Source organism: Protopterus annectens, chromosome 17.part0, assembly GCF_019279795.1.
Source record: "Protopterus annectens isolate FY-2018-M chromosome 17.part0, PAN1.0, whole genome shotgun sequence".
In the NCBI taxonomy this organism is placed as follows: Eukaryota; Metazoa; Chordata; order Ceratodontiformes; family Protopteridae; genus Protopterus; species Protopterus annectens.
The window spans coordinates 136,619,811-136,633,597 of NC_056751.1; the positions used below are offsets into that span (position 1 = coordinate 136,619,811).

The 13,787-nt window shown below is 39.1% G+C and overlaps 1 protein-coding gene across 3 annotated transcripts in view; it reads right to left on the bottom strand.

Moving 5' to 3' along the window:
• The window catches only part of FANCC (FA complementation group C), a 2,534,829-nt gene that overhangs the window by 1,264,769 nt on the left and 1,256,273 nt on the right, over nt 1–13,787 (bottom strand). For all 3 annotated transcript variants that reach the window (XM_044059426.1, XM_044059425.1, XM_044059427.1), the window contains one exon: nt 12,219–12,332. In XM_044059426.1, the coding sequence (XP_043915361.1) occupies nt 12,219–12,332 (114 nt within the window). The remainder of the gene's footprint in view (nt 1–12,218; nt 12,333–13,787) is intronic.

Consider the following 13,787-nt stretch of genomic DNA (forward strand, 5'->3'; position numbering starts at 1 on the left):
AGTCAAGGATGATTAAGGGGGGCCCCTGCAACCACGGGTATAGCAGGGACCTAAAGCTGGCTATGTAGTTAGCTTTAGTGGAGAAAATGTCCAACAGCAGGGGTAAAATATTTAATGGAATTCTAATGCCTGTTAGTTGACAAAACACTGTTAATATGACCAGAAATATCTTTGAATTTTAATGGGATATAAATAAGAGTTATTATCCATGTGGTTTATTAAGTATACAAGAATGCTGTACTAGCTTTTGTTGGTTTGACAGACATGTTAAAAAACATTAGGATAAGATAACTTGCTGCCAGCGACCGCAGGGTTCGCTGGTGCCTAAAGCCGGCTATGTACATAGGTTCCTAACTGCTGGATCGAATTTCAGGGACATGTTATCCAAGTGATAGGTGCAGGGGACGGCGTGCTTGCAGAAGGATATTACTATACATTTTTTGGCATTTACGTTTAGCCTATAGTATAGACACCAGCTATTTGTTTGGGAAAGACCCTCTTGCAGGATTTTTGCGTCCTCTGATGATTTAATAATGGCACATAGTTTACAGTCACCAGCAAACTTGGTCACACGTAAGCCCTTAACATTGGATTTGCCATCTGAGAAATAAATGCCAAAGATGACTGGCCCAAGGACAAAGCCCTGGGGTACACCGCTGGTGACAGGTCTTTTGGAAGTGATGGAGCTGCTCACACTAATTTCCTGTATTCTATTTGTGAGCCAGTTTGACATTTACCAAGTTACATTTTTAACTGGAAGAGTTTAGCAATACTAGAGTGTAGGGAATGGTACTGAATGCCTTAGGAAGATCTAGCCATGCAGTGTCTACTCATTTTCCCTCATCCATTGCTTCAGTAACCTTCTCAAAGAAGTCGACCAGGTTGAGAAGGCAGGATCTGCCCTTGACAAAACTGAACTGGCTTGGGCCAAGGGTTTGTAGGCTACCTATATCCTTGTTTATTAATTCCATAACGATCCTTTCAGTAGCCTTACAGATAAGGCACATCAGACGTATGAGTCTAATTTTCTGGGTCTGTTGATACCCCACCCTTGTGCAGGGGGGTGGCAACTTTTGCTGACTGCCATTCCTGTTTAGAGGCTGATATTGAATAATTTCTGAAGGGGGTTGATAGGTCCTGTTTCAGGCTAACCAGTAGCATCCTAGTATGTTATTTGGCCCCACAGAAGCAGTGTTCTTGGCCTTGGATCATGCCTTGAGAACTTGTCTTTGGCAGATTAGGGAGATGTAAATGCATGTATGTGATCTGGGAATGATGGTGGAGAGGAAGGTGACGTGTGAGCTAAATCTATCTGCTAGTAGATTGGCTATGCTCTCTTAGGGTGTATCTTTTACTATTGGCTCTGCACAGTGCTGGGTGTTGTTTCTTAGGTTTCTAACAAGGTTAAAGGTGACTTTGTGATTACCTTTCACCTGATTGGTTATTCTTATCTCATATCTAGTTTTGGCTGATTTGATCAGGGTCCAGAATTCTTTATTTAGTTTAGCAAGTATATTTTTGGCTTATTGAAAATTAGATTTATTTTGCATGCAATTATTTACTTATTTTTTATTATACAGCCTGTTTAAATTAAGAGTTCACCAAAGCAGTTTATTGTTAAATTTGGCATGGCATTTATTTCCGAGAGGGACAGATGTGTCTATGCACATTGCTTATAGAACCTTTACTACTAAATTCTATGAATATGTAATGAGGTTGTCAAGGTGGTGGAGGCTTTTGAATTTAGACAAGTTGTAGCTCAGCTTTAGTAAACTGGACTTTGCACAGTCGCTGAATACTGAGAAAGTAGAGGATGCTTTATGCTTCAGTCTCATGAGAATGCGACTTACTTGTGGTCCAAATTAACTAGGGAGAATGTTAACACTGATGGAGAGTACAGCTGTATCACATTATTAAGGCTCAAATCCAGGATTTTACTGCCCCTGTTTGGGATGTGGACTAACCAGTCCATACATGCTTGAAGATGTACAAGTCCCCCATGGAGGGATAATTGAAATCTCCTACGAGAATGGTGTTTGGTTTAATAAACAGGGACTCCATACTGGTTAGGTAGGAGGCATGGGTTGATGGGGACATAGAAGGTGTCCTGTAATTAGTTATGGTGTGACAAGGGAGTTTGCTCATAGTAAGTTGGACATGGAGGAGTTCTAGTTTCAATTGCATAAAAGATCAAACAGAAAAAATCACAGTGGTTCAGACGTGTAGAAAAGCAGAAGACAATCTGGTGAAGATGACTTTGGACAGACAGGAAGAAGGTAAGAGGAAATGAGGACATCCAGCAGAGAGGTAGATGGATTGTGTAAAAGAAGATCTGTGACAGTCAGGCATGAGTGTTGAAGAAGGCAGGAGTTACACACTGAATAGAAAGAGATGGTGAAAGTTAACACGAAACCCTGACTCCATGTAGAAAATGGGGAAAAAGGGGCTGATAATGATGATGGAGGAGTTCTAGGTCATTATGTTGTCTAACAAGTCTGGAGGGGAGTTTTTTTTTTGTTAACACAGACACCACCATCTTCAGCATATTTGTCTAATGGGGTGGGCCTGTACACGTTACAGGCATTGAAGCCCTACATCGGTCAAACTTGATGATGCATATATCAACATTTTAGATGGTAAACAGGTCCTGTTGTTTAGGATACTTGGGTTGAGAGCACCATCTTAATGCGTCTGGATTCTGTTTATTTATGTTGGAAGCACTGAAGACTGACGTTGCCTTAAAAGGCATTATGGGGTGGAAAGTTTTTGGCCAGTATATAGGGAAACCTTGGCGAGAGAGGTACAGGCCATCCCTGGCAGAGCAGGTAGGATGGTCTTCCATCTCTTCAAGCTGATATGTATTGCACCCCCTTTGAATGAAACCAGAAACCAAGTGAATTTTTGAGGTCAGTTATCATTTGCTCATACTATGTCATCATTCTTGGTGATGGCAGAATACTGCTAAATACTAGGTTCTCTCTTCAAAGTCTCTCTCTCTCTCACTAAGCAACTCAAATCATTTGGTTTACTAAGAATTGAAGTAAACAGATACATTTTAAGGATCACTATCCTTAACAACTGGGGATACTTTAAACAAAGTAAAAGTATTGTTTATTTTACTTTCACTTTGTTGACCGGGTTAGTCCCATTAGACCAATGGTCTCTTTTCAGGGAAAGACCCAAAGTGGTATTCATACTGACTAGGAGAAATTTGGCAGGGTAACTGGGAAATGGACTTACTCTTTCTGATAAGTGCCATGGAATTTTTTACATCTACTTGAGCTACCACCAACTCAAGACAGGTGGAGCCTTGATTTAACTTCTCATCGAAAGGATAAGAGCAATGGAAGAATATTGTCCAGATATGACATACAGAATTCAAGCAGTCCAGTATTATTTCTGCCATTGGTATTGCAGTGGATATAAAAAGTGTACACACCCCTGTTAAAATGCCAGGTTTTTATGATATAAAAAATGAGACCACAATAAATCATTTCAAAAATTTTCCCACCATTAATGTGACCTATAACCTCTTCAATTCAACTGAAAAACAAATCTGTTAGGGGAAAAGATATATAAAAAAAAAAAACGTACAATAAGCTAGTTGCATAAGTGTCCACACCCTTAAACTAATACATTGTTGAAGCACCTTTTGATTTAATTACAGCATTAAGTCTTCTTAGGTACACACCTGCCATCAATTAAAAAGACTCTGATTAACCCCAAATAAAGTTCAGCTGTCCTAGTAGGATTTTCCTGACATTACTCAGGTTGCCTGCTACAGCAAAAGCCATAGTTCGCAGAGAGCTTAGAAAGCATCAATGGGATCTCATTGTTGAAAGGTATCAGTCAGGAGAAGGGTACAAAAAAATTTCCACAGCATTGGATATACCATGGAACACAGTGAAGACAGTCCTCAAAAAGTGGAGAAAATATGGGACAACAGTGATGTTGCAAAGAACTGGACATCCCTTCAAAATTGATGAAAAGACAAGATGAAAACTGGTCAGGGAGGCTGCCAAGAGACCTACAGCAACCCTGAAGGAGCTGCAGGAATTTCTGGCAAGTACTGGTTGTGTATTACATGTGACAACAACCTCCTGTATTCTCCACGTCTGGACTATGGGGTAGGGTTGCAAGACGGAAGCCATTTCTTACACAGAAAAACATCCAGGCCCAGCTAAAATTTGCAAAACAATACATCAAGTCTCCCAAAAACATGTGGGAAAATGTGGTATGGTCTGATGAGACCAAGGTTGAACTTTTTGGCAACAATTCCAAAAGGTATGTGTAGCACAAAAACAACACTTCACATCACCAAAAGAACACCATCCCCACGGTAAAGCATAGTGGTGGCAGTATCATGCTTTGGGGTTGCTTTTCTTCAGCTGGAACTGGGGCTTTAGTCAAGGTGGAGGGAATTATGAACAGTTCCAAATACCAGTCACTTCTGGCCCAAAACCTTCAGGCATCTGGCTAGAAAGCTGAAGATGAAGAGAAATTTCACATTTCAACATGACAATGACCCCAAGCATACATGCAAATCAACAAAAGAATGGCTTCACCAGAAGAAAATTAAAGTTTTGGAAAGGCCCAGCCAGAGCCCGGACTTAAATCCAATAGAAAATCTGTGGGGTGACCTGAAAAAGGGCTGTGCACAAGAGATGCCCTCGAAATCTAACAGATGTGGAGCGCTTTTGCAAGGAAGAGTTGGGAAATATTGCCAAGTCAAGATATGCCGTGCTGATAGAGAGAATCAGGAAATTTGCCCTTTCCCCACTGTAGTGCGATCTCGGAGTTGGTATACATAATTAGTGGGGGTGTGTAGCCCACCAGATGAGAAAAATTGGATGAATGGCATTTCCGATGAAATTGCATTTGTAGTGTCACTCCGATGCAGTGATGTAGAGCCCTAAATTTATATGAAAGGAGCACAAACCTCAAATGAAATGAAACTATTACTTTCCCCATTGAAGGAGGCTTGAGAGTGATTTTGAGACTATGGCTTTCTAGTTCTTGGTTGAATAATTCTGGACAAAGCAAAAAAACAACTAGTGGGGGGGGGGGGGGGGGCAAAGGCTCAAAAGGCCCAAAATCAGAGACAATTTTTAAATGGTATTGTCATTCATTAAAAAAAAAAAAAAAACACTTTTCACATCAATGTGCATTTTCTGAGCAGTAACATGTATGAAACTCAAATTTTTGCCATTATTTCCTGTCTGTAATCCATAATGATTTATCAGAAAATCAAAAATGTTATGAGGGACAGGAAAAATAAGCGGCAACACCAAGGATGTTCTGTAAATATCTGGACAGTTGAGAGGAATGCTTGAGACATACTGCAAGGCTTATAGTGTTACATGGGTTTGTACCAAACCACCACAATAATGTAATGCCATCCTAATATAAAAACTGTGAGGAATCAGAGGGATTTACTAAGGGACAGAAAGTTGTACAGGAAATAGGGCAAAGAGACATTGGTAGTGGAGCTAAGTTGCATGGGATTTTGGACTCAAGCCACAAGGCTAAATGGAAAGCCATCCTAATACAGCAATTGAGAGGGATCATAGGGATGTATAATGTATTACAGGACAGAAAGATGGACAGGAAAAAGAGCAATGGAACATTAGTGGCAGAACGATTGAAGCTGATACAAAATATTGGAAGAGATAAATTCACTATATTGGCTGAATTAACTGGTTCCAGAAGAAATTTTAAAGAAATGGGGGCTGTAAGCAAAACAAATTCCCAGAATTCTGAAGCTTTGCAGGGGATTAATACACTGGGATGAATTAATCATAGAAGGAATAATAATGATGCGAGAATAAATCATGGATAGGAGATGCAGACTATGGAATAAATACAGAACTGTACAAGAAACTAAAAGATAAACTAAAGGATTTGAAGCTGTACACCATTCAAATTGATAAATTGCTAACATTTTTAGTGGATAGAAAATAGTCATGAACATCCAGGTAAAAACTACATAAAACGTCAAATAGAAGATGATGATTAAAAAGAGAAATAATGATAGTATTATGTGGGAGGAAGAGTTAAGTACTACAACTACATATGCAGATTGGGAAAGAGCTATCATAACCCCAGATATGCTTCAAAATCAAGTAAATTTAGATGTTTTGGTTGGCAATTCCTCTTTAGTAATTTTATTTATCAGCAAGACTCTCTGGAATTTACTAGAGCACTATATCCATTTGTTGAAGATATGATACTGCTTTAACAAGGAATTTTATATATATATATCTTTTGGCAATACCCTAAACTATATAAATGTAATGGGGAAATGCAGACATTGTGTAACATACAGCCTGGAAAAGTGGTAATCAAAACATCTCTCAGGATAATTAGTTTACGTAAAAATAGAGGGAGTAGTGAAAGGACAAGATCTTGCTGAATTTGTTGCTTCTAGCTGTGATAAAAAACAATCCCCAAAATATGTAAAATAAAGGAATTAACAAAACAAGAGGACATCACGAGAATTATGAAGGAAATAAAAGAAATGGAACTATAGTCATTAAATGTCAAGATATCTGAAAAACATGTTAAAGTACATTGCAGGTGATAGGAATATCATGCCCAATAATTTAAGACTATTATATATTACATTTTGATCGTTTTCCTTTCACTTGTAAAATTTTGTTATAATATAAAACCAAACAGTAAAGAGAAAGCAGAATGTGTTCCAAAAGTGTGATCATTTTGACATATGTTGAACAGCAGCTAAAACAATAGAGTTACAACGTTGCTTGTGAATTGGTTGCATCAATAAAATTGCCAAAGCTTAAAAAGAATCCATGGTGGACACTTTCAATTTTAATAAGCCCTGATTCTCCAAAATATAGATGCTTTATTAAATGTTATGATCTGAACAGCATAATACAAAACTCTGGGCACAGAGTAATGAATCCTGGTAGACATTTTGCAACTTTCATAACCTTAGACAGGTGATAATCTACTCCAGTTTCCTGCAGCAAAGCAAATAGCAGAAATGGGGTCTATATTACAAGACCGAAACAAAAGAACCTTGAACATCTAAACAGCGAAAAAAACTGAACCTCAAAGTACTGTTTGTCAGATCGCGGTACAATGAAGATTGGAATACTTGCCCTTTCCTCACTGTAGTGCGATCTCAGAGTTGGAATATATATTTAGCGGGGGTGGGGGCGCAGCCCCCCACAATAGCAAGGGTCAGGTTCCGTTTCTTTCGCTCTTTAGGCGTTCGCGGTTTTGATTTTTTGGTCTTTTAATATAGACTCCAGAAATGTTCTTACAGTTGCTGATAATTTAGTAGAGGGCCCACACTGATTGTTCCTAGGTCTGGTATTTTTCTTCACCAACCTGAAGTTGACATTTTTCCACCAACATTCCATGTTCATGGATTTCTCTACACTTCACTGAAGCACACTGTGACATAATATACTGGCTATATAAGCATAATCAGTTTTTCACCTATCCACTTGTGGTTGCCTTTTTGCAAATTAAGAAATAAAACCAAATTAACATATTAAATAAAGGATACAAGAATGCATACTTGCCCAACTTAGACCTAACTTAAAGAAGCAGTATTTGGTAGACTACTCATTTGCAGAGAGACAGAGGAAAACTATTTCCTGGCAATCAAAGAAGTTCTTCCAGTAGATTAACTGATATGGTAGCAACATATCCACTGTATATAACACCAGACCCTCTTTCATGGGTCCTAGGCAAGGGCAAATCCTAAGCACTAGAATGGGGATTGAAGAAGTTACCACTACAGTTCAAGTAAAGTGCCACTTTGGTGCCTTTAAAGTTAGTACTGATGATTAGATGGGTAGACACAAATTTACACCAAGATTATCATGTATGGTCATGTTTGATTTGGGAGGTTAGCACTATTAATTGCGTGTAAAAGGCAGCTGTGTCTACTGAAATATGTTTGTGGCTGGGTATCTTACAGTCCCTGTGACTGCTTGCCTAGTACTGTTCCCATGTCACAGCATTGCACAAGGCCAGAATGCAAAAGGTGGAGTCTTGGAGTACTGACTTCCCAAATGTGGCTTAATACCCTTAACCAAGGTTGAAGGAACAAAGGTTCATGAAGTTGCACACTGAGGACCACATAACTTTGGCACAACTGTCTGCAACAGAGACATTCCTGGAGCAAACACTGCAGGCAGATATTCTTATGCATCTGGTTTTGTTCATAGTATTTACCAGTGGATGGTTGGCTCACTAATGGCATAAGATTATGCAAAATGGCAATCCTCATGAAATTCACCTACAACTTCACTGTGTGGAACAAATGAAATAAACAACTTATGCAAACATGCAGCACATGTTCAAGGTGTGAAGTATCCTCTCTTCTGATTTCTGTTAAAGCCATTGGATTGATGGACTGCTTCAGAGAAGCCCATAAAACCACTATGAAAGAATACAGGAAATATCATGATGAACATCTTATTCGTATGTAAGACCAGATATGACTTCTTACATATAAGGGACTGAAGCTCTGGGATGCACTGTATGGAGGTGAAAGCCACCAGGAACAGCATGTCAATAAATGCACTTCAGTGCTGTTAAGCTAGCATATTCAAACATCAGATGGAGAAGCCTGTCTTCCATGAAGGTAAAGGCCCAGAGAGAGGATGGGCTCTTCAGTGAAGAACAAAGATTAAACACTTGTTTAAAGAATTGCATGACCAGGTAGTACTAGGCCAAAGTTTTCCCCTCCACAACATCTTCAGTGAAGAACAAAGATTAAACACTTGTTTAAAGAATTGCATGACCAGGTAGTACTAGGCCAAAGTTTTCCCCTCCACAACATCATTAGTCACAGAAAGAGCTTGAGCATGCATCTTGACCATGGAATAACTAAGGTTTATGTCATACAGGTGTCTGACAAGTCAAAATCACTTGTATGTTAAATGTATGTGGTGGTATGGTGTACCACTTCACCAAAAACTAACCACATTTTCTACTTGCTTGCATAAGCCTACCTTGAGAGGGTGGCTTTGATTAAGATTCACTGTGACCACTACCAGGACATCAGCAGTCAAATTCTGAGGAGGATCCTTTTGAATCTGCATCTATGAAGGATATGCTTAACTGAGACTGGAAGGATTTCTTGTACTGCTAGTGACCTCAAAGACTGAAACTATGCCCTTTTAGTCTCCCATGAGATGATAAGAATGAGTATCAGTCTTTCTTCCCTAAATTTTCTGAGAAAATAGAATAACTTCCAACATCATGGAAGATAAAAACATTCAAACCCACCTTCCTTTTCTGGTGGATGAGAAGACATGTGGGAGCACTGCATTTTCCTGGGTGACCAAGAGATCAATTTCTGGCATGTCCTACTACCAGAAGACACCGATCACAGACAAAGTCTAAATGTGGAGGTCTAGAAGAAGACTGGAAATGGAGATCAATGCATTTACTATCACTATCTTCCTTCATAGAGCAAAGCCTGCGGTCACTACTTCTGACCCTGATATTGCAGGAGCTCTGTCACAAAGCCCTACACCTACAAGTTTACGGAGACTTTTGTTATTGTTTCATAGCCTGAGGTCACTGCATCTGACCCCGATATTGCAGGAGCTCTGTCACAAAGTCCTACACCTACAACTTTACTGAGACTTTTGTCATTGTTTCACAGCCTGCGGTCACTACATCTGACCCTGATATTGCAGGAGCTCTGTCATAAAGCCCTACTGTTGTCACTGTTACATGTAAGCATATTTATCATGAAGAACCTTGCTGTGTATTAACTTTAATCAGTTAAATACATGCCTGCTCTGTGAAATAATAGGATCCTTTACTAAGTTGGCCACTGTCTCCTTTTGCTTGACCAGTAGACTACAGTGCATATGTCAGGCATTTAGTCTAAGGAAATGACAGAAAACCTGTTTTACTTGCATCTCTTTGTTAATTGCGTTGTTTTGGCTATAAAGTGGTTGCTCTCACTTATCCATTGACCTACAAATTGTCCAGATTCTAATTTACACTTAATACCAAACAAAACCATTATCCTAGGGGATGATAACATTGACTGGCAGACACTAACCTCACACTACCCAACAAACAGTATAAACCACTGTGGCTTTACTCAGCTTATAAATACTCCTACCAGATATAGCAAAAATAACATCCAACACTCCACCCTGGACTGGATACTAGTCTTGAACCCATTTAACTTTTCTACCTCAGGCACACTTCCTGACTCCTTAAGTGACGGCCTACCAGCCTATACTCACAGAACTATCACTCAGCTCACAAAGCAACATAAGTTCAAAACTGTATGCAACCTACAAAAAAATTCAGCAATGAGGCATTTAATGAATCTCTAAAAGCTATAGACTGATCCATCCTAAAAAGACTTGCCCTTAATGATGCAGTTGAACATTTAACAGCACCCTCCTAAGCATTCTTAACTCCACAGCGCCTCAGAGAACAAAAAGAATAAAAAAATAACCAGGCCCGACGGATCACCAAATCATGTAAAACTCTAATGAAAGAGAGACAAAGCAACGACTGCCTGGCTAAGGAATAAAAACAACATACATCTTCAGTTATACAGACAATTCTGTAATCAAGCAAAAAGACAAATATTGCATGACAAAAAAACCTACTATACATACATTCAAGATAACCACAAAAACAGCCCTAAGAATTTCTGGTCCTCTGTACCATCACTACTCAACTCAGGAAATAAAAATAATCGCAGTCCATACCCAAATGTACCACCTCTTCAAACAGCCACCAAATTCAACACATACATTATACAGTCAATAGCCAACCTAAAAGTAAACCCAACTCATTCACTCCAACTCACTGCTTCTTCTAATGCCACAATACTAACATCTACACACCCTTAACATTACACACACACACAAAACCAAACCCTCACTCATAACCAAAAAACAAACCATCACCAGTTTACATTTCAACCCATCCCTTTATCTCAAATAAATAAAAAAATACTCAATTCAGAAGACAACTTCCCACCAAAATACCTAAAGTTTGCCGTTGAGACAATAGCATTCCCTGTTAGCATCTAATTAATGGATCTATAGCTGAATCACATGTCCCTAACCTATGGAACAGATCACACATTACCCCCTTTACATAAAGGAGGCAACTCCACTGACATCACAAACTTTCATCCTACTGCAATCTTGCCCCCCCCCCCCCAAGATTCGAGAAAACTGTGTGCATCTACAACTTCTCCATCATTTTACACACAGCAACCTATTTTCCTATACTCAGCATAGCTTTACACCTGCACACAGTTGCTTAACAGCCTTATTATCTTTTATGGACTCTGTCAACAAAGTCTGTAACACTTGCGAACTAGTATATGCCGTCTTTCCAGATTTATCAAAAGAATTTGACAGGGTATCTCACCCCAAACTCCTTAAAGAACTTCCCAGCCTTGGTCTACCCTCCTCTTCACTTCACTGGTTTCTAGCTACATAGCTGACAGGCAGCAAGTAGTAAAATGGCAGGGCTATGTCTCCCCATATCACATCACCCTCACAGGTGTACCTCAAGGATCCATCCTTGGTCCAATACTATTTAATGTCTTTATCAATAACTTACATACATCCTCCTGTGAAGGTACTCTAATATGAGACAAAAATCTGAACAGTCTGCAAAAGTATGTACAGCTGAGAGGTATGTGTGAGATCATGTACCTTGTCTCCACTGTGACATATTCCATTAAAACCTTTCACTACTGCATGGTACTGCAACTGCCTCTTCATCAACAATCTCTGGCCCCACTGTGCAGTGTGACTTCTAGGGATGCCTCAACATGTTCCCACATCTTCCCTCCCAAAACAGGCAAACAAGCTCTGCCTAGTGATTCCTCTTTCATCCTGGACATCTCCACTTAGTGACTGATGTGATAACTGAACCTGGGTCACCTGGTTCTTCAGAGCTGGCTTTTCAGAAAGTCCTTACTCAAACCTAGACAAGTAATTTATTGAAATAATGCACAACACTTTTTGTTTTGCAATTTTATTAAACATAATACTCATTTACAGCTTGAGAACACTATAATGAAACAAATTATCTGGCTTTTGCATACAAGTACACATAACGTCTTGACCTTCAATGCAAATTTCACTGGTGCTTAATAAAAACTTTATTATACATTACAAATTCAACAAATGTATGTACTCTTCTAGTTTGAAATATTACTGAAATATTGGAACACTTACATTTGTCACCAGACTTGAAAGGTAATCCACAGGTGTGGTGGTCAGAGTAGAAACTGATGGATGGACTCCAATATCTTCCATATCAGACAAAGAGATCAAATGGCATAACAAGCCCTATAGGTGAAATAAAACAAAGAAGTAAAAAAGGGGCAAATATAGATTATGTTCTTATAAATGGACATTTGCTGTTAGAATTTCAAGCATGGAATTGAGGCAAAGAATAAGAATAAACTTTCATTACATCCTGAATGTGAAACTGCAAAATCAAAAGTTAACGTAAGAAATGCAGACTCAAATTTTTTTCTTACAGAAATCCCAAATAAAACTAAACCTTTACACTTAACGCAGTTGTTAACGAACAATAAACTTGAGTGAATGACTAAGTATGACATTATGTCAAAAATGTAGGACAGGCAACAATGCTAGACCAGCAATTAATATCACAGTGGAGTTCTGATTGTTAACCTTAAAATGTTAAGAGATCCATAGTCAGATAGTCAGATTTTTAATCAGAGCCTCAAATTGTTCTCACCTACCCACCTATGATTTCAAAATGTGTAGGGCTATCCGGATGTTTGCCTTATGCACTTGAAAGCCACTTTCATCCTTTTCAGCTGTTTCTACATACAACCATAAAAAGATGTTTTCAGATAAGCAGGTCCATCTAAACCTGGGCCTTTTTACACAAAGTTACAACTTAATGTCTGTGAGAAGTGTCACAGAGCATGCTTAGTTACTCCAATAGTCTGGTCCACAGTAATCAAAACCCTAGCTGGAAGCAGAATCTAACTTAGCTTGAGGTTGTCTATTCAATATTTCATGCAGTATACTACATTTTTAGTTAAACTAAGACACAAAAGATAGCTATGCAAAAGAAAGCAGTCCTTTCTGAAGTCTTGCTCTAAAATGCAGTGCCTGGCATGTACAGCACTGTACACTTATGAGGGCTGCCTGGCATTGCAAACTGCAGCTATCAGCTGTGGTGGGGAATCTAGGAGATAACAGCAAAAAAAATTCTGAGTTCTGCTCTTAAGACATTATTCTAAGATCTTACCAACTCTTGCCCCACTGAAGAACAGAAAGACAGACAGACTGATCTGACTGGTCCTGAAAGGGCTGATGGATAGCAGAAGCTGGGGTGGAGGTGTTGGCAATAAAATTACTCAAACAAAAAAAAAATGAAGAAACAAAGCCACACCTGAACAGACAACAAACACCAAACTCTGACAAGTAGACAAGATCTGATTTTCTAGATATGGAGTTTCTAGCCATTACGATGGCTTGGGGAAATACAGTTCCTCTAATGCAATGTGGAAGGGGGCTCCTGAGCTAAATGTAGATGCTTACTTTGCAAAGTGATCTAACAAGGCTGCCACAGACACAGCCATATCAGAAAAACAAACGGATAAGGAGTACGAGTCAGAAACACATTTGGAGTAACTACCAGCTGTTTAAAGCAGCAGTGAATGCAAATGAGCAACGGCAGTGCTGCATCCACAAGCACCATTCAAGAAAACAAGGGGGGGTACTTTGAGCGTACAAAGTCAAATATGCATTCAACAAAACTAG